Consider the following 27,481-nt stretch of genomic DNA (forward strand, 5'->3'; position numbering starts at 1 on the left):
TAAGCAAGCTTCCCTGATGGCTCAGAGGGTAAAGAATCTGCCTGCAATGTGGGAGAGCTGGGTTAAATCCCTGGGTTGGGAAGATCCCCTAGAGAAGGGAATAGCAACCCACTCCAGTATTCTTGTCTGGAGAATTCCATGGACAGGGGAACCTGGCAGGCTACAGTCCATGGGGTCAAAAGAGTTGGACATGACTGAGCAATAAGCAAAGGATTTTAAACAGAGGAGAGACAGGACTTGAATAAGTTACTACTGGAGTGGTCTAGGTGAGAGAGAAACAGTGGCACGAGTGGGAGTGACAGTCATGGAAATGGAGAGAATGGGACAGATTTGGGATATGTCTTGAAGGTAGGACGACAGTGTTGACATTTTCAGTTGGAGGCTGATGGAGAGGGTTCAAGAGCCCCTAGGTTTGTAAGGCCATGGGCTGAGATAGGGACACGTGGCATATTTGTATCTTGCAATTGCAAGAGACACTTTTTTTTTTTTTTTTTTGCATAAGCCAGATGAAGAGTAATCCCACGGATGGAGGAGCCTGGTAGGCTGCAGTCCATGGGGTCGCTAGAGTCGGACACGACTAAGTGACTTCACTTTCACTTTTCACTCTCATGCGTTGGAGAAGGAAATAGCAACCCACTCCAGTATTCTTGCCTGGAGAATCCCAGGGACGGGAAACCTGGTGGGCTGCTGTCTATGGGGTCGCACAGAGTTGGACACGACTGAAGCGACTTAGCAGCAGCAGCAGCAGCAGCAGCAGAGCAAAGATACCTATTAGATTCCAGTGTGTGTGTGTGCTCAGTCGCTCAGTTGTGTCCAACTCTTTGAAACCCCATGGACTGTAGCCCATTTCTGTCCATGGGGTTTCCCAGGAAAGAATACCCGAGTGGGTTGCCATTTCTTCTCCAGGCGATCATCCTGACCCAGGAATTGAACCCATGTCTCTTGCATCTCCTGCATTGGCAGACGGATTCTTTACTGCTGTGCCACCTGGGAAGCCCCATTAGATATCCTAAGCAAATGTCAAAGATTTAGATGTATAAGGAAAGTCTTGGGAGAAAAGTCAAATGCAGAGATAGAAATCTGAGAGTTATTGGCATATGACTATTATAGAATAAAGCCTTTGGACTGGATGGGGTTACTTAGGAAGAGAATATAGTTAAGAGGAGATGCCAAGGACCAAGTCCTAGAGTATCCTTTATTTAGAGCACAATATGTATGTACTGTATGTACTGTACATACATATTGTACATACTGTATGTACATATACATGTGCTAAATTTCTGGAGAATAAGAAAAAGCAGCCCTGTTCCTAAACTCAGCCTTCTGGTGACTGAATAATAGTAGTGATATATTAAATAATCTTTAGTGACAGATTTACTTGATCCCAGAACTGTTGATGAATAAAAAATAATAGTAAAAATATATCTCACTTTATTAATAAAATATGCATTTTTAATTTAAAAATGATACTGCAAAGTAAATTTTAAATGACATTTAAAAGAAAGACTTCTTAAGGTTGCCCCCATAAAAATTAAAATATAGTTGATTAGATAAAAATGGTGTTAGAAGGAATACTTCTATGGTTACTGTGACTTGTTGGCCCCATATGTGGTGGGGTAAGAAGTTTATATTGGAAAGGTGATTTCTCCAATATCTTTATATCTAGGAATAGGCTAATCAAAGTTTAGCTTTTAAGAAAGGTTCTATACTATATTGAATTTTCTAAGGTTGCATCATTTGCTGACTTTTACCAATTATGGTCTTTCCATAATAAAGATGATTGAAGCGAAATTTCTCAGAGAAAAATAGGTAACCAAGTCTTTAAGTTTTTGTGTTTTTTTTAATGAGGATAACTTAAATATGACCTAATATACAATATGCTGCCTAACCCTTGGAAGTAACGGTTTCTTCCTAGAGCTGGAGCAAAGAAAGGACCATGTTAGTTATTTGTGGGTGATTTCTCTGAATAGGAGACAGGAGCCCTACCAGTTGGCCAAAATTCCTTAAGAAGACCATCTGATACCATTTTTGTTAGTCACCAAGCTGGTCACTTACTTGGACATGGAGCACATCTAATGAAATTAATATATATTCTTTTTTTTTTCTTTTTTAATCTTCTGTTGAACAAAACAACTTAGGGGTTTATCCAACAGTATATTTCTATTCTTCCCTTTTGCAAATTTGTGTGTGTGCTTAGTCGCTCAGTCGTGTCCAACTCTTTGCGACCCCGTGGACTGTAGCCTGCCAGTCTCCTTTGTCCATGGGGATTCTCCAGGCAAGAATACTGAAGTAGGGTTGCCATGCCCTCCTCCAGGGGACCTTTCCAACCTAGGGATTGAACCCAGGTCTCCAGCTTTGCAGGCAAATTCTTTACCATCTGAGCCACTAGGGAAGCCTATTTTGCAAGTTTAGGGATATTGCAAAATGAAAACAAGCATGGTTTGAAGAGTGTTGCAATGTTCCTGGGTGCGTGCCATTTTTTTTTCCCCAAAATCCTTGAGTGTTTGGTCCTAAAGCAATCGAGTTGAAGGACAAACATTTTTGTCACGTTTGTATTTAGTCAATAAGTATTTATTGAGCCATTAAACAGCATCCTTGTCAAAGCATGTTGGGACTGTAGTGCAGGATATTAATTCAGGACTGTGGTTTTATCCTGGCAAAGCACACAAATTTTATTTATTATGCCACCCAAATCACTTAACTCATCTGTTTAACCAGAAATAGAACAGGCTTCCAGAAAATGCTAAAGGACAGTATAGAATGCACCATGACTACACAATATTGTATTTGCAAACCTGCTGTGTTAAGCTATCTTATCTTCTCAGGCAGAATATTTCCTTAGTAACATTTTTATCTAAGATAAAATGTTCAGAACCTTATGGTTGTTATTTTGTGTAGTGGGGCATATTTTAATCTATATTTCATCATGGCATACCATGGTTGTTGAATACTTCTTTCTCCTTCCTATATATGAAATTAAATGGACCACAGAGATAATTATACAACCTCATGAAAAGTGATATATTTACCAGCAGTGATTTTAACTGGAAGTCTTATATGCTTCTTATCCTCTCTACATCTGGATAAAGTGAAAACACGACCAGTTTTCTTGAAGGATCTTTAAAAGTGTTTTCCACTGAAATTTAATAATTGCCATTAGAATAATGTCCTTAAAGTACAAATATTTTAATAACTGGAAGGTGTGACTGTGTAAGTTAAACTTAATCTACTGCCGCATAAGAATGTATGGTTTGTCACAATGACATCACAAAGGTGGCTTCTCTTTTTTGGCTGATGCTGAGTTGCATTCATTGCAGACCTCTTGAAAAACATGATGGATTGCACGTATCTTAGCCAAGAGGAGTTGTCCCCATGGTCTTGGAAATAAATTGCATCTTTATTTTAGTCCCAAGAAAAGATTCATAAGCAATAGGTTTAAAGAGGAGCAATTGTTAGAATGAAGATAAGTGGGGAAAAGAGAAGCTTTTACATATTTCAACCATTGTCTTATAGGCTGTTTTACTCTTTTTGGAAAGAAAGAAGAGCGGCTTTATGGTAAGTATTTGATTTCTAATTCTTGAATCTAAATCAAAGCAACAATGACAAATGAAAAATTACTCTTAACCATTTAGAGAACACTGTAGTGGTGGAAAAAGGATTGAAGCTGTTTGAGATATCATCATTTGTATAAAGTCACAGCTGTGTAATGGTAATTAACATCTGTGAAATTAGCATCAGTTCAGCCATAGTGTTGATATAAATGTTTGGCATAGCTATGGCTACAATGCTGGGAACATAGATTTCCTAGTATCTTGAAGCCATGTTGTTTTACTTTTGTTGTGTACAATGTAATGGAGGGTGGGGGTTAGTGGTGTTCTGGCATGATGAAAGATTACTGGCATACATCAGGGTATAGTGGTTAAGAGCAGGGGACCCCAACTCCTGGGCTGCAGGCCAGTACCTCTGTCCGGGTTACACAGCAGGAGGTGAGCGTTGGTCTGGAGAGCAAGCAAAACTTCATGTGTTGCTCCCCATTGTTTACATTACTGTCTGAACCATCCCCTCCTCACCCCATCTGTGGAAAAATTGTCTTCCACAAAACCGGTCCCTGGTGCCAAAAAGCCTGGGGACCACTGGTTAAGAGCAGTTACTGGAGCAAGGCTACGTGGGTTTAAATCCTGCTTCCACCATTTAGTCAGTGGGTCCTTGGGCAAGATAAATAATCTTGATGTTCCTAAATTTCCCCATCTTTAGAAAGGAGGACAAGCATAGTACTTATCTCATAGGGCTCTCCTGAGGATTAAATGAGTTAATATTTTCAAAGCATTTAGCATAATGTCTGACTCCTTAATTAACATTGTATAAGAGTTTATTTTAAAAAATACAAGACAAATAAATAGACAGATGGATATAGATGCATAGATGCATCCTCTGTGAAGAATAGACATGTTTTCTGATAAGCAAGAGATGCTTTTTGCTCTAGCCTTAAACCACCCACTCGCTTCATACCTGGATTCATCTGCCTTGTTTCCATATTTAATGGACCCATTCTAGATCCCATTTTAGGGATTTCAAAGAGCTAAAAGATTAGTTTGATATGAATGGAATTAAAAATAAATCAAATAGTACATATGTTGCTAGTATGGTTGGCAGCATCTTGTGCAAGTCTGTTAGTGTTATAGCATGAATCATTCATTATACTAACATTTTATCTTTCTGAAAGATCATCAATTACAGTTTGTTCATCAAAATACCATCAGCTTTAAAGCTGTGCAACCAAGATTCATTTCCATGTCCTTGGCCTAAAGGGAATCTGATGGAGGCCTAATTAAAATGAGAGAAGTTGGACTAGATAATCTCTAAGGCCGTATTTAACTTTAAAGATCAATGAGTCTATAAAACTAGCTTGTGTGTCTAAAGGAAGCTTAATGCCCTGAGTCTTAGTTCCTTTTCTGTCTGGATTTCATTGGATGTTTCGATAGACTAGGAAAGGGCAGAAGCTCAGAAGTATACCCCAGGATACCTGCCGATGTCATTTCCCATGCCTCTCTGGTTACCTAACTTCCATCAACTGCAGCAACTTAATTGGTACTTTGTGTTATTGGAATGCTACCTTCTGTTATTGGAACTACATCTGCCAGAATTGGAAAAGGAACTAGGAGGAGAACAAGCTAGGAGTCCAGGGCCTGCAGTCACCAGGAGAATCTCCCCGAAACACACACAGGCAGGGCCCAGTGCTCAGACTGGCCCCACACTTGGTTTAAGCTCTACTGTTACAATCTTGAAATTATTAATCATTGTTGAATGAAGGGCCAACATTTTTATTTATACTGGGTAGAGCAAATGATGTAGCTAATCCTGCATTCAGAAGCTAGTCTCTTGTATAGTCATGTCTTGATTGGTGAGTTCACTCTCATTGATAATTTTGTATTATTTAAGATAAAACTGACTTGTAAAATTACAGGACATTAGATCTGGGAGGAGCCTGCAAGCTTTTCCCGGAGCATCTACAGTCTACAGTCCATAGGCTGTGTGCCCCATGCTCTTGGGAAGGTGATCTCCCAAAAGAGAAGTTATTTGTTTTCTTTTATTATTCATTGATTCTGGCAGCATTATTATGAAATAAGGCAATAATTTTACCCCTGGTGTTTGCAGAGTTATAATGATTGTATTTTGTTACTATGTATATTGAAGCAAATATTTTAATAGTTTTTTAAAAGTATTGTATTGGTTAGGTAAAATAGGAGGTTGGGACAAATTGCCCATTCGTGGTACGCTAAACTTTCAGATCCATGGCTTGTTTTTGAAAACAATTAATCTGTTTCATAATTTAAAATTTATTTACAATATCCATAATAGGTTATTCATTAAACCACTGCTATTAAAACCACTAAGGCTATTTCCCGTTTAGATTTCACCTAGGACTACTTACTAAGAAAAGGAAATTAGGAGAGGTAGTAATAAAGCCTATCATTTATCACCAGGGATTCCCAGCACATATCCACATTTTATTTTATCAGGATGTCCATCTATCTCTGTGAAGAATACTAAAGTTGATGGAGTCTAGGCTCATAACGTTGCATAGGTTAGAGCCTCCTTTGCTATGTCTAGAAGTCCCCATTTAATGATGTAAAAAAAAAAAAAGAAAAGAAAACCAAAAACAAAAGAAGACGTGTTTCTGTGTTTGAAAGTTAGGTTCATTATTTAATGTAAAGTATTTGCGCAATTGAATAAAAAGAAGAGTGTGTGCATTTCATTTCTCTTGAGCTACTTCAAACAAGAATGTGTTTGCGTAGTCCTGAATAGGAAAAAAGTAGGCAGATTCAGCTACCCTGAATTGGACCCTATTGTAAGCCAGGCATTGTGCTAAGGCTTCACGTGTTTTCTCATCTGATGCCCAGGCTTCAGAGCAAGTACTCCCAGGGTCCCTGTTAGCACACAGAGAAGCTTGCTGTGATTTAGAAAAAAGCTTCCACTCCCGGCCAAGAATGAGAAAGCTATTAGAAACTGCCTTCTCTTAGAAAGTGCAGCCCCATGGGCATATGGCTAGGTGAGTGCACCCTGGGCTGGGATGTCCACCTCCCTGGCCCCCTTTGGCTGCTTGCTCTGTGTAGGGCACACACAGCTTACCCAGCTGTATGGTGTGACCCTGTGTGCTGATATTGTCCCCACTTTATGCATGAGGAAACCCAGGCTTGGAGAGGTTAAGGAACTACTACTTGTCGTTATATAGATTTATGCTGCTGCTGCTAACTCACTTCAGTCGTTTCCGACTCTGTGTGACCCCATAGACGGCAGCCCACCAGGCTCCCCTGTCCCTGGGATTCTCCAGGCAAGAACACTGGAGTGGGTTGCCATTTCCTTCTCCAATGCATGAAAGTGAAAAGTGAAAATGAAGTCGCTCAGTTGTGTCTGACTCTTAGCGACCCCATGGACTACAGCCTACCAGGCTCCTCCATCCCTGTGATTTTCCAGGCAAGAGTACTGGAGTGGGGTGCCATTGCCTTCTCCGATATAGATTTATGAGAGAGGCACATTTCGAATGATCTACAGGTCATTATAAGATCTGTGAGATTCTGATGACTCCAAGACCCACACCCCAATCACAGTCTAGCACTTAGGAAGGGATGACTGTTTCTGGGTGTTGTAGTGACAAAGCAGAACCATTTCCCCAGCCATGCCCCAGTGTCACCTCAAAGTTACCAATGGGTCTAATAGATGGGAGCTGACCGTAGCATTCTGGCATCCTAGACAGGGTCCCCATGATAATGATGATGATGATTAATGATGATCTTGAATATTTGTATAACACTGTACAGTTGTGTTTTTCCACTAAGGGTTCTAATAGTGGCTTAAAATTAATAGGTTCTCACTAAAGTCCTTTATGGAGAAGGCAATGGCACCCCACTCCACTACTCTTGCCTGGAAAATCCCATGGACGGAGGAGCCTGGTGGGCTGCAGTCCATGAGGTCGCTGAGAGTCGGACACGACTGAGTGATTTTACTTTGACTTTTCACTTTCATGCATTGGAGAAGGAAATGGCAACCCACTCCAGTGTTCCTGCCTGGAGAATCCCAGGGACGGGGAAGCCTGGTGGGCTGCCATCTATGGGGTCGCACAGAGTTGGACTCGACTGAAGTGACTTAGCATCAGCAGCAAAGTCCTTTAAGGTAGGCAGGGTGGGTGCTCTGATTTCTACTACATTATGAGACAAATGAGGATAAAAATTGTAAGCCAGGCATTGTGCTAAGGTTTCATGTGCTTTCTTATTTGACACCTAGGCTTCAGAGCAAATACTGTGTGACTGTCCATGGTCCCAAGGTCAGAGAGGGCCAGGGGATTATTTGAATCCAGGCTCCTATCCTCGAGCTTGCCCTTGGGCTCACTTTCCTGCTGCCCTGCGTGAGCTCTGCTCTGTAAGCTCAGTCAGTTGCTGTTAATTCAACCCAGTGACTCCCAAACCTGACCAAGCATCAGAATCACTGGAAAACCTCTTTAAAATACTTTCCCCAGACCTGAGCAGTCAAAATCATCCCCAGGAGACAGTGTATATGAGTATGTATGCTGGGTTCGATCCCTGGGTCAAGAAGATCCCCTGGAGAAGGAAATGGCAACCCACTCCAGTATTCTTGCTTAGAGAATCCCATGGGCAGAGAAGCCTAGCAGCCTATAGTCCATGGGGTCACAAGAGTCGGACACGACTTAGCGATGAAACCACCACCATGCGTGGGGGAGGCGGTGGGATGGAGTGTGTAGTATGCATTTTTAACAAGGCTCCTAGGTGATTTTCTTTGTTGTTGTGTGTATGCAGCCTGCCTGGCACTCTCCTCTCACCAGTAACTAAAAAATGGCCCTAAAGTTTATTTCAGACTCCATGCCTTAAGCTACACAAATGTCTTCCAGTCCCAATCCTTTTATCTCCCTTCTGCCTACCTAAATCCTACTCACTTTCAAGGCCTTCCTCAAGTCCTTCCCACCTGGTCACCATCTCCCCCTTCCATAGCTGAGTGCCCTTTGGTGGGTGGGAAGACCATGAGGATCTGCTGCGTGTCAGGCCCCGATTCAGTGCTTCTCCCCCATCATCCTGTGAAACATCACAGCCACGTGCTGAGGTCATGGTTATCATCCCCATTTTAAGGATGGGGTAAGTGAAGAAACTTAGCCGAGGCCAAAACAGCTAGTAAAGTGCAGTTTCATTCAACTTCAAGTTTGTGCCTTTCCATTCACTCTGCTGAATTCTTTGTCTGGTTCTTGCCTCACCAGCAAGAGTTCTTTTGTCCTAAATTAGAGAAACTTTAATAGTGAGAGTTGGACTATAAAGAAAGCTGAGTGCTAGAGAATTGATGCTTTTGAACTGTGATGTTGGAGAAGACTCTTGAGAGTCCTTTGTACTGCAAGGAGATCCAACTAGTCCATCCTAAAGGAGACCACTCCTGAATATTCATTGGAAGAACTGATGCTGAAGCTGAAACTCCAATACTTTAGCCACCTGATGGGAAGAACTGACTTATTGGAAAAGACCCTGATGCTGGGAAAGATTGAAGGTGGGAGGAGAGGGGGACCACAGGGGATGAGATGGTTAGATGGCATCACCGACTTGATAGACATGAGTTTGAGTAAGCTCTGGGAGTTAGTGATGGACAGGGAAGCCTGGTGTACTTCAGTCCATGGGGTCGTAAAGAGTCAGACACGACTGATGAACTGAACTGAGAGAAACTTTGTCTGACATTAAGGAAAATCTTTTACTTCTTACTATAAACCCACATGGTAAAATAACTGAGTTGTTGAAGAAATAAAAGAATGAATGCCTTTTCTTATTTTGTGAATCAGTTCCTCACTTCAGTTCAGTCGCTCAGTCATGTCCGACTCTTTGCAACCCCATGGACTACAGCATGCCAGGCTTCCCTATCCATCACCAACTCCCAGAGCTTACTCAAACTCATGTCCATCGAGTCAGTGATGCCATACAACCATCTCATCCTCTGTCATCCCCTTCTCCTCCCACCTTCAATCTTTCCCAGCATCAGGGTCTTTTCAAGTGAGTCGGTTCTTCACATCAGGTAGCCAAAGTATTGGAGTTTCCTAGCAAGATTCAAAAAGGTGGACTGATATTGATAGAGATGATACTTGTTCATTCAAACTCTTCAATATTTTGAGCAAATTTAGGCCAACATTCTCTTCTTTCTATTTAGCTCAAGACATCATGAACTATTAGAGAATGTGGAAAGCTTGCAGATTATCTTGTCCAGGCTGTTCATTTCACACAAGCTGATTGAACCTTGAAGAGATTCAATTAACCTCTTCCAGGTCACATATCTCATTAGCCATAAACTTAAGATTAGATTCCAAGTCACAGCAAGTGACTTTTGGGTTTGCCGGTGCATTCAAATGTAACTGTACCCTTCATAAGCAAAATTCCTGTATCTGAAATCAGTCTAGAATACAAACTTGTTGAGGGAATGATGGTGCCTTATTTACCTTCAGGAGCAAAGCCTTTCCCATGAGATATAAGTGTTTGTTGGCATCCTGACTCATGGCTTCAATAACTGAAGGACATTAAAAGAATATGATTGCTCCCTCTCAAGTGCTGAGTTTACCTCTGGTGGCCTCAAACTCTGCCTGCCCTATCATGAACCACGCCCACCCCAAGGTGTTTGGCACACCTGTCAGCTTTGTGGGTTTAAGCAACAAACCTTTCCCTGGCTTCCCTGGTGGCTCAGTGGTAAAGAATCCACCTGCCAGCTCAAGAGACGTGGGTTTGTCCCTGGGTCAGGAAGATCCCCTGAAGAAGGAAATGGCAGCCCACTCTAGTATTCTTGCCTCAAGAATCTCATGGACAGAGGGGCCTGGTGGGCTATAGTCCATAGGGTAGCAAAAGAGTTGGACATGATCTAGTGACTGAACAATAACAACAACCTTTTCCAGTCCTCCAGCATCCTTCCAAAGTGCAATTGGCATTTTTCATTTTACAGCTAAAGGAAATGAACACAGGTGTTGTTATCACATATTAAGCTGGGGAAAATGAAGAAAATATGGTTGAAATTTAAATATTAATTTTTCATTTAAGATGGAAATGTTCCTTCTTGACCATTAATAAAAATCATAACACTAGATAAAATAGGTTTGGGGGGTGAAATCCTCTAAATCGTATGGCTTTTTCATTTTTTTCTACAGAGACTGACTCCAGGTTTTCATTCATTCACCTTACTTGTGGGTGTTCAGTCACTTAGTTATGTCTGACTCTTTGAAAATCCATGGACTGTATGTAGCCCACCAGGCTCCTCTGTCCATGGAATTTTCCAGACAAGAATACTGGAGTGGGTTGCCATCGAACCTCCATCTCTTATATTGGCAGTCAGATTCTTTACCACTGAGCCACCAGGGAAACCCTAAACTTATTCAGCAAATTTTTATTAAATGTCTACTACAGCAAATACTGTCCCAGCTACTTGTTCAGTGGTGAACAAACCAGACAAATTTAGCCCCCTCATTGGTCTTCCATTTAACTGGGGAAGATAGATAATAATAAATAGTAAACAAATGCATAAGATGTTAAGTGTTATAAAGAAGGACCTGGAGAATGCAAGGGAGTGCTGGTTTGGATCCAGTGGTCAGAGAAGATCTCTCTAGGAAGAAAAATTATACTCTAAGGAAGAGGAGGAGCAAGTACAATGTAAAGAAACAGAGGCATGAAGCAGCAAAAATCAGTATTGCTGGGGCCATGGGTCAGGAAGGAGAACCGGTGAAGGGAAGACCGGAGAGGTGGGAAGAGGCCAGATGACAAACTTGTGGATCTCATGTGTGATTTCCAGTGCTGTATCAGATAGACAGCCTATAAATTATTTTCTAATTCCAGGACTTCATGATTTTGTGAATCCATTTTCCTTTCTCCACCAGCATGTGGTATAAGCATCACAGGCTCTTATTGATTTTTTAATGGAAAAATATGCCTTTTTTCTTATTGATCATATTAGTTTTTTTTTTTTAACTTTTTATTTTGTATTGGGTTATAGCCAATTAGGGTTTCCCTGGTGGCTCAGCAGTAAAGAATCTGCCTATGATGCAGAAGATGCAGAATGCCGCAGGTTTGATCTCTGGGTTGGGAAGATCCCCTGGAGGAGGGCATGGCAATCCACTCCAATATTATTGCCTGGAGAATCCCATGGACAAGGAGCCTGGCAGGCTACAGTCCATGGGGTCACAAAGAGTCGGACACAACTGAAGTGACTAACACACACACACATAGCCAATTAACAGGCAATGTTGTGATAGTTTCAGGTGAACAGCAAAGGGTCTCAGCCATACATGTGCATTCTCCCCCAAACCCTCCTCCCCTTTACTGATTTTATATCGTCTTTTCTAAGTTGCCTTGCTTTACAACTTGATTAATGGTTAGAGCCTCTTTGCTTGCCTGGGTGTTGCAGAGAACCTAAGGTCTTCTGTGGCTCTTAAAGACGGCTTCTGTTAAATTAGCAGAACCTATAAGAGCTCCTGTGAACTCCCAAGTTTTCAGCCTCACTTACTGGGGCTTTTTCACTCCAAATCTCGGTGTGGTTACTCAGATTTAACGTTAAAATGAGTGTCTGAAATATGCATGGTATATGTATTACAGACACTTGATAGTCTATAATTTCTGCAATGAAAGTAATGTGAGTTCTTGATCTATTTTTCATAGGGCTTTTGGGCAGTAGTTACTTTAAAAGGACCCTCTTGAAAATAGATCTGAAATAGATCTCACAGGCTGTATTTATTCATTCATAAACATTTATTGATGTCCCACGTTATGCAAAATTACAGTGCCTGGAACAGGGGACACAAAAATGAATATGATAAAATATTTTCTTCTAAGGAGCTTCCAACTATTTGTGATTCTTATAAGAAATCTGATGACTCTCTGCCTTTAGTATATACGTAGAATGGTTTTAGGTCAATGGTTAAAAAGTTTTATAAAATTTCATAAAAAATAGTTGAGTTCTTTGATTATGCATAAGCTCATGTAAAGCTGGATTTATCTAACATGCTGACTAGAGGCAAGAGGGGGGAAAAAAAAGCCAGAAGAAAAGTACTAATTCATGGTGCACAACTTGAGACTCTCCATTGAACAGCTGCATTGGAACACTCACCCTTTTTGTTCACATGGAGCTGCTCTCTGGAATCCTCAGCTATCCATGGTCGCCTGAGGGCTCCTCAAATGTCACCAGGGCAACAACAAAGTAACACACATGAAGCAGCCCTTCTGTGACATTCTTTATGAAAAGCATTGAATTAAATTATTGCATAACGAATGATCTGCATATGAAAGGCAGTGAACTGCTGGAGAACCCAACTGAAAACAAGGCTGAATTTGATTCCTACCTCCACTGATAACTTACTGGCCCCCTGAGAAATCTTACTGTGACCCGACTTCCCAATTTGGAATGTGGGAAATATTAATAATGTACTTATGACCTCAAGGCAATTATGAGCTCAATTTAGGGAGATTGTTGAAACAGAGAAAACTCCCATTTATCCTTTACCCTGTTCCTCTTACTTTTTTTTTTTTTTCTCCCTCTGGTCAACCTTCCAAAATGATTAAGAAATTTCCACTCTGGTTGAAACCATTGCAATGGTTTGTCATAACTAAGGCAATGGCACCCACTCCAGTACTCTTGCCTGGAAAATCCCATGGATGGAGGAGCCTGGTAGGCTGCAGTCCATGGGGTCACTAAGAGTTGGATACGACTGAGCGACTTCATTTTCACTTTTCACTTTCATGCATTGGAGGAGGAAATGGCAACCCATTCCAGTGTTCTTGCCTGGCTGCCGTCTATGGGGTCGCACAGAGTCGGACACAACTGAAGCAACTTAGCAGCAGCAGCAGCAGCAGCATGGGGTTCCTAGTAAAAAGGGCAACAGCTACACTGAGACTCAGTGGTAAAGAATCTGCAGTGCAGGAACTCCAGGAGACCCAGGTTCAATCCCTGGGTTGGGAAGATCCCCTGGAGAAGGAAATGGAAACCCACTCCAGTATTCTTGCCTGGAGAATCCCCATGGACAGAGGAGTCTGGCAGGCTACCGTCCATAGGGTCACAAAGAATCGGGCATGACTAAGGCAACTTGGCATGCACACACGTGCCATTGATTGTGTTAATAAGCATTATTTTATTTTATCCTAATGACAAAGACCTCCCTTATTGGTTATCTGTTTTATATATAGTAGTGTGTATGTGTTAATCCCAAACTCCTAATTTAGTTTTCTATGTTTGTGGGTCTATTTCTACTTTGTATATACATTCTTAAATTACTAAATAAGATAACCTATGTGAAAGCATTTAGACATTCATTTTAATTAGTTCCCAAGTTTCAGTACAGAAGAATCACCTGATGCCCTTTTTTTCTTTTTTAATGTTTTATTTACTTATTTGTCTGCACTGGGTCTTAGTTGTAGCACACAGAACCTTTTAGTTGCAGGATGTAGGATCTATTAATAGTTCTCTGTCCAGGTATTGAACCTGGGCCCCCTGCATTGGGATTGTGGAGTCCCAGCCACTGGACCACGGAGAAGGTCCCTGTGCTCTTTCAACTTACATAATCTGGGATCCACTGGCAAGAAAGTCAGAAGAAGATCCAGGAACCTGCATTTTTAAGATGCTTTCCAGAAAATTGTGAAGGTCTAGATCTGTGGGACACACTTCAAAGACACCATTTTATCACATAGTGGGTGCTCTAAATATGGCCTCCTTTCTTTTCTCTAGATGCCTGAGTACAGGAAGAAAACCAATGACAACAGTTTTGTTTTAAGTTCAGTACATAGGATATGAGTTCAGTAGAAAGGATAGCGTGTGGTTTACTCTACTTGACTGAAATACACCAAAATGAAACTTCATTTCAAATTTAACCTCTTACGTTGATGGCCTCTGTAAAACTTCAGTGTTCAAAGTGGTGCTTGGGTAAAGAAAGCTCCCACAGAAGCTTTGGTGTGATAAATCTCTTCAAGACTCCTCCAGCACAAGGAGCAGCTAGAGTAATGCCAGGTGGGGATGCAGGGGATTTCCTGTTTATTCTTTTTACCAACGAAAATGATTTTATACATCCTGTGATTTTTACAGTTGTTCTGAAAGGAAGCTCTCATATTTAACTCTGTTGAAATGTAGTGCTTATGTTTTTGGAGGAGAGGAAGATGGGGATAAATCTCCTTTGCCCATCTCACGAGTTATTGAATTACGTATTCTTCCAGCTTTACTTCTCTGCTGTCAATAACAGAGACAATGTTAGACTTCATAGGACTGAGGACGAATTTCTAAGGTTCATAAGTTATGTGTCAGACGATTCAGGAGGCAGTGTATACATTTTTTGGCTCTTCCTCCGCTCCTTTTCCTGTCCTTTTGGCATGTAGCATTTGTAGTTTAATCCAGCTCATAACAGGACGGGCAAGAGAAGGGGATTCAAATTAAAAGTCTTCAAAGTATCTCACATTTTTAGGTTTTCTGAAGAAAGGGATTCAAGCTCATATCACGATTTTATATTAATTTTGAATTTTGTCTATTCATTTTCTTTGTTCTCTGTGTATAGCATAATCAGGTGGTGCCTATGGGCAGAGCTGTTGCTTAGTGACAGCAAGCAGAGTGTCTGGGAAAGGGCCTCATCCCATTCTCTTCTGGAGCTACTGAGGCCTTATATCCTGATATGTCAGTTTTTAGGGTTGAATAAAGGCTAGAGATAAGAGTTAAGTTGAACGTTCACGATACAGCATCAATAGGAAGTACGACTGTTTGCCCTGAAAGCTCAGTTGTGTCCATGATGTTTTCAGAGAGTGACAAGTAGCCTACAATATTCAAAACAAACTAACGGCAGACTTTTTGATGTTAGGTTCCGAATCCTTTCAGTTTACTTACTACAAAGAGAAAATATATAATATATACTTTTGATATACAAGGAAGAAAAAAATTAATGACAGTGAGACAGACCCAGCCAGAGCCAGTAAGAATAACATTTCCTGCAGAGCCTAGAAAAGCACTCCACTTTTCAGAAGGGAAGGTGTTAGGCGTGAACTTGACATAGATATAGGAGATCGATAGAGTGAGAGTATTAGTTGCTCAGTCGTGTCCGACACTTTGTGACCCCATGGACTGTAGCCTACCAGGCTCTTCTGTCCATGGAGTTCTCCAGGCAAGCATGCTGGAGTGGGTTGCTCTTCCCTTCTGCAGGGGATCTTCTGGACCCAGGGATCAAACCCAGGTCTCCTGCATTGTAGGCTTATGATGATCAATCTGCAAGTATTTATTACTACCTTCAATGTGCTCAATAGACACATAAAAACAGAACCTTTTAATATGATGGAAATGGAGTTGTTTTTGTTTAATTTAGGTAATCCAAATGTATTAATCCCTGGAAAACACATTTTGAAAAATCACATATGTCTTCATTAAACACTGAGTGAAAAGTAGAAAGCAGTCAGATCAGTAGGGGACAGGAAGGTGAGGAAACAGCACATACCTCTCCCTGAAGAGTTTACATGAGCATTTGCAAGATGTTTTTGTGAACAAGTTGTGGAGCATTCTTTTTTCTAAGTAGAGAAAATAGTCTTGATAAATACCTTGACTTTGAAGCTTGAACTTGAATTCTCTATTCAATATCACCTTTTGTTTTTGTGTTTGATATAGTTGAGTCGTAAAGACACACATTGACAAAACTTTTTTGAACTTTTAATTCTGGATAAAATAAATCCAGTGTCTAAGTTAGGTATCAGCCCTCACCCTCTACATAATTATGGAGCTTTTGTTATGCAGGAATGCCCCAGCTGGGGAAATGCCAGTTAATAGATTCAGACAGATGGATTTTGATGAGAGTCTACACTGTTCACACCCCTTTAGCAAATGTTTTCGAATATTCTCAAGTAACACCCTTAACTTGAAAACAAATATAGATTTGCTTACTTTAGAGTCAGTAGTTGTTATTATCATTAGCAGTATATAAAAATATCTGTTCTGTTTTTGCATATTGAAGTGCTAAATTCATATATCACATTATATCTCTAGACCTTTGGCTGCCTTGTACATACAGAGAAAACACATGCTGAATTTAGAACAGACTTTGGCAGAAAATTATTTCAGCTGTTGTGAAATATTGTACTTAAAAAAAAAAAAGCTTCCCTCCCCACCAAAGTCCAAGCGATCGTCAACTGTGGAAATAGCCTTATGAAGTTTCCAAAGGGAATGCAAGCAAATCCCTTTGGTTGTTGTTACTTTCTTCTCAGTAGAGACTGTGAAACTAGACCAAAAGGGAATAACATTAGAAGACAAATCAGACTGGTCCAAGGAGCAAGGGAAGAGGGTGTTTCTCACCAGAGCCATTTCGTGGGGTCCAGTGGTCTGTTGCCTGGCACTAACTTAATTGAAGGTCAGAGTTTCAAGTTGAGAGTATAGGAAACTGAGAAGGCAGATCAGAGATAGTGCTTGGAGGTGAAGGTATGAGCACTGTCCTTGAGGTCAGGGAACTTTGACAATTGAAAAACAAAGATCTCCTAAAGCTTGCTGTCTGGGGATACAATGACTTTATACAACAAATAGCACTTTTAATTATTTAATTACAATTGTGGAAAGTGCTGTACAGAAGGAAAGGTGCTGTAGGAGTGTAGCAAGGAGACTGACAGCATCTGGAGGGTTGGAGAATGCTTCCTTGAGGAACAGCATTTTGAGCTAAGTTCTAGAGTGCAGTATAAATGTTTAAGCAGAAAGGTGTTTTTTAGAAAAACAAACAAAAAAAAACATTTAAGGCTGTAGGAGTAGCCTCTGTGAAGCCTCCGAGTCAGGAAAGCACCTACTTGGGTTAGAACAGGAATTGGAAGGCCACTGGAGTGGATGGAGACAGAGAATCAGTAGGGGACAAAGCTGGTGGGCATTGTGAACACAGCATCACACATTCCTGGGAGACCCCCTTCACATTTTCTCTGTGTGTACCATGGTGGCTCTGGTTCGTGATGCTCATTTTCCCTCTGAATTCTCTTATTCTGTTACAGTTCTTACCTGTCTCTGTTCCACCTGTTTCTAAAAAAAAAATTGTTTTCTGTGTCTCATGAGAAAATCATAATACTGCTTGTTCATAATGGCATGGCAAGCTTAATTTAGTATCTACGGTGGCTTTGTATATATTTCAAAAACTGGAATATTAGTTCAGATTAGTAGAAATGTGAGCTATCTTGTATTATCGTGGTATATATCGATTTAGGTTTTAAATATGACAGTCTCTTCTTTTTAACTTCTGGTTAAAGAACTGGTTTAAAAAAGGGAAAATAAATCAACTCTTGTGTACCAAAATAGAAGGCTTTTCAGATTCTGTTTCTGAATAGCTGAATAATGTTTCCACAGCCTTTGCATCACATCTGCATATGCAGCAGCTGCTCTGTCATCCCTAAAACTCTAGCATTTGTTCATATTTTAAGATGCTCTACATTTTTATGAGCAGATGTAAGAGTTCAAGTTTTATTTGAGGAAAACACGCCTTTCCAAGTTGCAAAATATACTTTCTGGTTCATTTCTTAGGAAATGAAAATACAAGATACATTTTCTAATGCACTCTGGTGGTTTAACTTCTCAGCCAACTATGCAGAGGACAGCATAAACCACAGACATAGGGCTCCTTCCACCTGTCGGACAAGATTTTACTGATTGCATTGTTTTGAAGACTCTTGTTACTAAGACTTGGGGCTTAATTTTAGTTTATTCGTACACTGTGTACATTATGAAGAAATTTAAGCCATTCTTGTTAATTGTCATCAGATTTGAAAAGTAATATAAGTGAGGATATTAAATACAGTGGTGAGTAGTGGTATGAAATTGGTAAATGAAGTCAATTTCAAAATGAGACTGAATATTTGTTAGGCTGCTGCACTCATGCTAATCACAACACTGTGATTAATGAGTGGTGAATTGATGGGATCTGCTGAGCACCTACTTTACTGAGAATATTCTTTTGCTCACAGGTCATAGCAGAATAAACAAGGAGAGAGAGAGAAAACAGAGTCTCTTCTTTATAAATAAATAAAAAGTTTGCCTGATACACAAAATATATTTGATGATGCTTTTAAAAATTCCAAAAATTGCCAAAAATCACAAATGAATGTTCTACCAACTTAGTGTATAAATGCCGAAAGAATAAAGAAGAAAGCAAATTCCAATCAGCAAAGATCATTTGTAGGAGGCCTGTGAAAAGAGACAAATTTTACTTGGTTGGAGAGGGAGGTCTGTGGCCATGATGAGGTCCAGAGAGGAGGGGAGCCCTGGTTCTGTGTCTGCTAGTACCTTCTCACAGTTGTGTGGCTGGAGAAAAGATATATCACCACTCAAACTCAATTTTATAATCTATAAAATAGGGTGGATTATCATTTTGTTGTGTGATATTAATTAATATATGTAAGAGGATGGTGATGGAACAGGGTTAAGTATTAATACTTAAAGTGCCAGCCTTTATTATTTATTATTATATTCATGAATAGAAATTGTAGGAATCAGTCTTGTTGGGCACACAGAAAAAGCACAGAGGAAGGAAAAGCACAGAGGAAGGAACAAGCCTGCAGAGAAATGTCAGTCCATTTTAAACAATGGAAGTGTTATTTCCAGCAGATTAAATATATTAAATATTATTTTAAACACCCAGTGTTTAATGATCCCCATAAAGTTGTGTAACTTTTAAATGCTCTTAAAAATCTAGAGGTTATTCTATACCTCCACAATTAGAAATACGACTAATTCGTGACTCACCTTTAAACAATGTGTTTCTTATGGAAGAACACACTGTTTAGAGTGTTCACTCACCTAAACGATGGAGGGTGTGACACTTCGATTCAAAGTTCACTAGTCCAGTTTCATTTTTTAAGTCTGTGGGTAGAAATGTGATCTGGAGAAACATACATTAAATGTGTAGTATGAATATGCTTTGGGAATTTCCAGGTTCTGAAAAAGTCATGTGAGGAGCCCTGGGAGGAGGACCTGACACACTAGGGTCCCATTCAGAACGCCTTTTCTCATGCTAGTTCCCACTCCCCACACACGCTATTCTAAGAAGCCTGTGCTGCCCTGATCCCGGCGCAGGTGTTGGGGTGCCCTGATTCCACACTGGGTGGCTTCTGTGAGGGAAAAAAAAAGCCCTAGAGTAAGAGATCCTGGCCCATCTCACTCAACAGAGCTGACTCTATTTTCTCATGTTAAATAAATATCAGGACCTCTGCTGCTGGCTGCTGCTGCTAAGTCGCTTCAGTTGTGTCCAACTCTGTGCGACCCCATGGACTGCAGCCCACCAGGCTCCTCTGTCCATGGGATTTTCCAGGCAAGATTACTGGAGTGGGGTGCCATTGCCTTCTCCACATGACTTGCTACAATCTAGATATTCAACAATTGCTCTTAGATGTAGCCAAAAGCTGTCCTCACCTCGTTTTGTTTTAAACATCTATTATTAGGCTTCATGATGACTGCTCTCTAAAGTATAAGCTCATTTAATATTTATAGTAGTAGGCACTACTATTCCACAATTTTACAAAGGAGGAGATTGAGGTGAAGTGAGATGAAATAACTTGTCTCAGGTCAGGCAGTTAGCAAGCTGGCAGGTAGGGCTTTCAACTTGGATATCTGTTTCCTCCAAAGGGGTGCTCTCCCTGCTCAGGCTGTAGCACCTCATCTATACTGGGGAAGTATAATAAGAAGCATAGAAATATGCATCTTTTCTCTGTTGAGGGTGTTTTATAGACTTAGAAACAGTGAGCTACGGGACTGAAGGAAACTTTAGAGATCATCTTTGAATCTAGATCCTTCTTTTACAAGTTCTCCCTAAAGACCAGAGAAGTTACGTGATTGACTCACCATCACAGTGATCTTGGTAGTAGAAATGTGGTAGGTACCCAGGTCTCCTGAGTCAGTGCTCTTTCCATTGTGCTGCCTTTCCAATATCACAGGAGATAATCTAATTACTGTTAAGATCACATTCTTTGAAAATAATTAATTGAGATATAATCCACATAAAATTCATTCTTATGAAGTATAATTTTTAGTGCATTCACCAAGTTGTACAACCATCATCACTATCTAATTCTGGAACATTTTCATCACCCCAAAATGCCTATATGTAGTCACATCTATTTCTTCATTCTCCCAACCCTTAGCAACAGTTAAGCTACTTTATGTCTCTATGAATTTGTCTGTTCTGGATATTTCATTTAATAGAATGATATAGTGGGTGCCTTTGTGTCTGGCTTCTTCTACTTAACATGATGTTTTCAAGGTTCATCCATGTTGGAGCATGGGTTAGTATTTATTCCTTTTTTATGACTGAATAATATTGTATGGATATACCACGTTTTACTTATCTGTTCATCAGTTGATGGACATGTGGATTGTCTCCACTTTTCGGCCATGATGAATAATGCTCCTGTGAGCATCCATGTCCATATTTTTGTGTGAACATATGTTTTCAGTTTTGTTGGATATGTATCTGTGAGCAGAGAAGAGGAGGGCAAGGAATGGGGCACTATAGTCTCAGAGGTCAACAGGGGAAGAACCCTATGATGAACTGAAGTGGCACTAAACCAGGAGAGTGTGATATCTCAGAGCCAAGTGAATAAAGAATTTCAGGAAGGAGGGTGTGACCAAAAGTGTCAAAACCTTCTGAGAAGTCTAGAAAGATAGGGACTGAGAAATTATCATTGAACTGGCAAGATGGAGGTCGTTGGTGACCTCAAGAAATGAGGTTGTGCTGGGGTGGTAGGAACAAAAACATGGAGAAGTGGGTTATTCAGGATAGAGAGGAAGTGAAGAAGTGAAAGTACTACGTAAATCTCACAGGGGTGCTATAATATATGCTTGATAACACTGTTGATGCTTGTAATTTGAGATCCAATTCAGAGGGATCACAATGTATTGGAAAGGGCACAAGCTTTGGAGTCAGAAACACCTGAATTCAACTCCAGTAATATCACCTACTTTTTTGGTGATCTTATGCAAGTGACTAGTTAAGTCATTGGACTTTATTTTCCCTCATCTATAAAACAGTGATTATAATACCTCTCATACAACAATGATATGAAGACTAGTGATAGTGAAAAACCCATCCTGGGATAGTTTCTGGCGCACAACAGTCACACTGTAAAGTGTCGATTTTATATTATTCTTTTTATTATTTTTTAAATTACCAACAAAACCAAGGCTGCTGGTATTCTATGTTGCTTATCATAAAAAAAAAAAAAAAACAATGCTTTGTAACCAAATGACTGGGAAAACTTTACAAAAGAGGAGTCACTTCTGTGTTTTGATGGATGACTGGATGCTTTCTTGGGAAAGAAGGTCCAATGACATATATCTGATGGGGGACCACATATGAGAGAGAGCACATGTGTCCAGGGGATGCCTGAAATAAGAACAGGTTAGAGAGAAGGGCTGAAGGTAGAGTGTGAAGACCCTTATAAATCATGCTAAAATAAATGCGATCTTATATAACATTGTGTTGTTTAGTCACTAAGTTGTGTCCAGCTGTTTGTGACCCTATGGACGGTGTACATCATGATAATTATTTCCATTTTATTACCAAAGCTCAATGCCTCTATGAACCTGAGTTTTAAAGGGGTACACTTACTAACTTCAAGAGCCACATGTTAAATAGGATTCAAGATACCACAAAAGCCCATGGCATTCACTTTAAAGATAAATGTACAACCATCTGGGTGCATCAGCCATTGCCGTCAAAATACTGGTGCCTGAATGACAGTCCAATGAACATTTAATGACTTCATGGGGAAAATGTTATATGAGGCCTCTAACTGACCATTTTTCCTTTACTATAAGGCTTTGACCTTTCTTCTTTTTGATTTTAAAATGTCATTTTTAGTATTTATTTGTATTTATTTATTTGGCTGTGCCAGGTCTTAGTTATGGCTTGGGAACTTTTAGTTGTGGCACGTGGGATCTAGTTTCCTGACCAGGGATCAAACCCGGGCCCCCTACATTGGGAGCAAGAGTCTTAGCCCCTGGACTACCAGGGAAATCCCTAAAATGCCATTTTTTAAATATAAAAATGACAAAAAAACTAAAAGGTAGATAACTTCAGTTTTTAAAAAGTCTATTAAATCTCAAAGTCTGGGATGATTTGTCTTAAAGTACACTGTCCCTGAAATTTGTAAACATTGTTTCACTTAATTATGAAGGGACCATAAAGAGTCCATAAATGCCATTGCTATTGGTAGATAATCACTGAGACACATAAGAGTCTTTAAGGATATTCTTCTCTTGCCTCAGGCAGCCATTCGAAAGTCTCTAAAGGAAGTCTCTGTGCATATAAAATGTGAAGACTGGTATATGCATACAAATACACAGTCGGTGAATCCCAACCTCTTCTGAAAGAGGTTGATCAGAAACTTGGATCATACAGAATATTCTTGCAAGATATCAGCTGAATGGAAGGATTTGGTGAATTGGATGAAGTGGAGAAGGGCAGTTTTACCAGGAGCTTTCAGGTGCTAAATCAAATTTCTGTAGTTCTTGTTTCACATTTGCATTACTAAGAGGGTTATCCAAGGGGAGCTGAGTTCTAGCTTGATAAAAGTATTTTAGAAAGTGTTTTATGTTCTTTCTTCCCAAGGATGTTATAGATTACACACATCATTCAGATTTTACATAAACCTTTGTAATGTCAGTATAAGGGTGGGCTCTCCCTCTGTCTCATTCTATTGATATAAGCTAAATATTCTTAGTAATCACATACATTCTAAACAGAGTATACGGCCAGGTACTGTGATTATAAAAGAACAACTTCTAGTTTTAACTTGATTACTAGGTATTAAATGGCAATTAAGCACTAGTATCAGAGGAGTACACCAGCTTTGGTATTCTGACAGACCCGGGTTTGAATCCAGTTACTGGACAGCTGAAAATTTTTCTCGGTGTTCTGTGGGGAGCTAATAAATTAGATAAAGGTGGAAGTTTGGACAAGTAGGTTGCAAAATGCTCTTCAAAACTGGTGACCGTCAAAATGAATTTTTAAGAATAAGCAGAAATTCACCAAAGATGGAAGGAGGGAAGGATTCTCTGGCAAGGATCAGCAGCATGCACAAAGATTTTTAGGCATGAAGCCATAGCAAGATGGAAGCACAGATTCTAGGATTACTGACCCCAAATCAAGATGTCTGAGGAACATACAAATGGAAATATTCAATGGGGTTTGGTAGCTTCTGCCTGGATTCGTGTGAACTTTAATTAATAAAAGTAAGAATTTATTATGTGGGTCTCCCAGTGAGCACAGGACTGGAAAAGGTCAGTTTGTATTCAAATCCCAAAGAAAGGCAATGCCAAAGAATGTTCAAACTACCGCACAATTGCACTCATCTCACAAGCTAGCAAAGTAAAGCTCAAAATTCTCCAAGCCAGGCTTCAATACTACATGAACCATGAACTTCCAGATGTTCAAGCTGAATTTAGAAAAGGCAGAGGAATCAGAGATTGAATTGCCAACATCTTTTGGATCATAGAAAGAGCAAGAGAATTCCAGAAAAACATCTGCTTTATTGACCACACCAAAGCCTTTGACTGTGTGGATCACAGCAAACTGGAAAATTCTTAAAGAGATGGGAATACCTGACCACCTTACCTGCCTCCTGAGAAATCTGTATGCAGGTCAAGAAGCAACAGTTAAAACCAGACATGGAACAACAGACTGGTTCCAAATAGGAAAAGGGGTACATCAAGGCTGTATATTGTCACCCTGCTTATTTAACTTATATGCAGAGTACATCATGTAAAATGCCAGCCTGGATGAAGCACAAGCTAGAATCAAGATTGCCAGGAGAAATATCAATAACCTCAGATATGCAGATGATACCACTCTTATGGCAGAAAGTGAAGAGGAACTAAAGATCTTGCCTGTTGATGAAAGTGAAAGAGGAGAGTGAAAAAGTTGACTTAAAACTCAACATTCAAAAAGCTGGCTTAAAACTCAACATTCAAAAAATGAAGATCATGGCATCCGGTCTCATCATTTCATGGCAAATAGAGGGGAAACAATGGAAACAGTGACAGATTTTATTTTCTTGGGCTCCAAAATCACTGCAGATGGTAACTGCAGCCATGAAATTAAAAGACACTTGGTCCTTAGAAGAAAAGTTATGACCAACCTAGATAACATATTAAAAAGCAGAGACATTACTTTGCCAACAAAGGCCTGTTGAGTCAAAGGTATGGTTTTTCCAGTAGTCATGTATGGACGTGAGAGTTGGACTATAAAGAAAGTTGAGTGCCAAAGAATTGATGCTTTTGAACTGTGGTGTTGGAGAAGACTCTTGATAGTCCCTTGGACTGCAAGATCAAACCTGTCAATCCTAAAGGAAATCAGTCCTGAATACTCACTGGAAGGACTGATGCTGAAGCTAAAACTGCAATACTTTGGCCACCTGATGTGAAGAATTGACTCCTTTGAAAAGACCCTGATGCTGGGAAAGATTGAAGGCAGGAAGAGAAGGGGACAACAGAGGATGAGATGGTTGGATGGCATCACTGACTTGATGGACATGAGTTTGAGCAAGCTCCAGGAGTTGGTGCTGGACAGGGAAGCCTGGCCTTCTGCAGTCCATGGGGTCACAAAGAGTAGGACGTGACTGAGAGACTAAACTGACTGAAGAATTTATTTATGTTACATGGTAATGTAATTTCCCATTGGGGTAGCAGATTCTACATTCTAAATGCCTTGTTTATTTTAAAAAAAAAAAAAAAGAGAGAGAGAAACCAACGAAAAAACAAACAAAAAATTCCAGCCCCAGCACCCATCCCTGCCCCCCAAAACCCCTCTATGTAGGACAATGAACTTATGATAAATTAAAATCTTCCTAACAATTTTTAAAATTATACTTCTTTTTACTAAGTGCTTATACATCTCTTACTTATTCGTGTTTCCAGATAACCTACAGTACTTTGAAAATATTCAGCAACAAAGATAATTGCCTTACTAGGTGATTAAAAAGAAATTATTGGGTTGAAAACTTCAGCTCTACTAACTGGGATCTAAATATTTTGGAACCCACCTCAGTTGGCTAAGGGAGAATGGAGAATGTCATTACCTAAGAAAAGACTTCTCGTAGAATTCTAATAAATCTGGCTCAAGAGATCACTCTTCATGGAATTTTGGTTGTTTATTATACAGATTTTGTTGTCACGTTGATCTGAATGAGATGTTCCAAGATAAAATCCAGAAAGCATAGTGTAAACAGTGTCCCTTACCTACTAAGTCTCTGAATCCAGTAACAGTCATTCACATACTCACCAAACCAAGCTTTTGTTTGTTTTGATTTGTAGAGGAAAGTCTTGCTGCCACATGTCTACTCCAATAAATTGTCATTGCTATAGAAACTGACTCATTTGGAAGGGACAAGTCTACATAGAAAAAAATGTAACATACATGCATGCCCAAAACACTGAAATGGACAGGGTTCTCATTTTCTTCTTGTTCAGTGATGCCATCTCTTTATCTTTACCTGCACCATGAGTCAAGCACAGATGCTGACATGTAGAGTCATAGAAAATGAGAGGATAGGGTAGGGTGAAGGCAAGGGAAGGATCAAAAACAAAAGAAGTAGGAAAGACATGATACAGGTTCTCCAGATAGGAATTTAGGGGAAAATGCCCTTAATAAGGGAATTCCAACTTGAAGGACTATCTTCCCCAGCTAGGTGGCATCTAGAACCTATGATTGCCATTCAGAGAAAAAGAAAAAGGGAAAAAGGAATAGAGCATTTTATCCTTAAGGCAAAATGAATTGTTTCTGTTTAATAAATGCATGGACTTAAATTATGGAACCTCAGAATTTAAGTCGAAGCAAAGGAAACTGTAAGATAAGCAGTAAGAATGTTTTATCGATTAGATGTTATTGTAGCTTTTATGTATATTTTGTAAAGCAAAACATGGATATTTCATGCAGTGCTTCAAGCACAACTGTCTAAAGAAAACCATCAATCATTTGTTCTGATGGGTAACTGCATATTCAATAGTGGACAAATCTTATAGCATTTTTCTTTTTTTCCTCATAGTAAAGTGTTTTTCAGTGACTGTAAAAAAAAAAAATGATCACACTATCTTCTTTTACATAGAACTTCATAAGATAATCCACGTGAAAGAAAATCACTTTATTATCAAAGTTTTTTACCTGTTATTTTCCACCTATGTTGAGACCATGACTTGGTGCCACCTTTGGCCTCATTTCCTGTCATGACTGCCTACTGTTCCTGAGCCTACTTCATGTTTGTATGCCCAGAGCCTAAAAGGAGTCCACTTTTTTAAACTAAATGAATGAAGAAATGAATAACTTTAGGCTACAAATGATGAAACATGTTAGTAACATTACAATTAATATTTACAGTTAGCAAAGCACGTTCTCTGAATTAAAATTCAAAATCTTGCTATGAGGTAGATACTTCATATCTCTATTTTACAAATAAGGAAACAAAAGCTCAGAGAGGTTAAGTAGGCTTCTTAAGAGCCCAGCTGATGAAGTCACTTAATTGGGATTTGAGCCCCAATCTTTGTTAAATTCCATTTGCTTTCTACTACATCCTACTTTCTCTAAAAGTATTATACACAATGAATAGCAGCTGAAAGATTATATCTAATATATTTAATTTTATTCAGGATGAAATAAGGAAATATTCTATTTTTGAAAAATTCAGAATATTAATAACATTTTATGAATGCTCATATTCATTTGGTTTTCTGTTCTTTATAAATATGAAAGAAAAAGAACCAGCAATATGAGTTTAACATCACAAAAGAACTGGCAGTATTTTATTAACCTGCCCTCCTAGGGTGCCTGCAATGATGTAATTACTGCTATTTATCAGTCTGTACAGAGGTACTGAATTACAGCTTAGAGATGTATAACTTTCACTTACAGAGAGGAAAGCTGGAGGGTGCAAAGCATTCTATTGTGATCCTAGGAAGGTATTTTTAAAAATTGTATTTCCCTATTTCAATCCCATAA

At 39.6% G+C, this 27,481-nt stretch overlaps 1 protein-coding gene across 5 annotated transcripts in view; it reads left to right on the top strand.

The window, feature by feature from the left end:
• STARD13 (StAR related lipid transfer domain containing 13) overlaps positions 1 to 27,481 on the top strand; it is a 492,092-nt gene that overhangs the window by 270,300 nt on the left and 194,311 nt on the right. For 2 of the 5 annotated variants that reach the window (XM_086329392.1, XM_086329395.1), the window contains exon 5: positions 3,514 to 3,555. The exons of the other annotated variants lie outside the window; for them this stretch is intronic. In XM_086329392.1, the coding sequence (XP_086185518.1) occupies positions 3,514 to 3,555 (42 nt within the window). The remainder of the gene's footprint in view (positions 1 to 3,513; positions 3,556 to 27,481) is intronic. 5 annotated transcript variants of the gene reach the window in all.

The sequence above is a fragment of the Bos grunniens genome, chromosome 12 (genome assembly GCF_055505025.1).
Source record: "Bos grunniens cultivar Pamir isolate PY7600 chromosome 12, Bosgru_T2T1.0, whole genome shotgun sequence".
Taxonomy (NCBI): domain Eukaryota; kingdom Metazoa; phylum Chordata; class Mammalia; order Artiodactyla; family Bovidae; genus Bos; species Bos grunniens.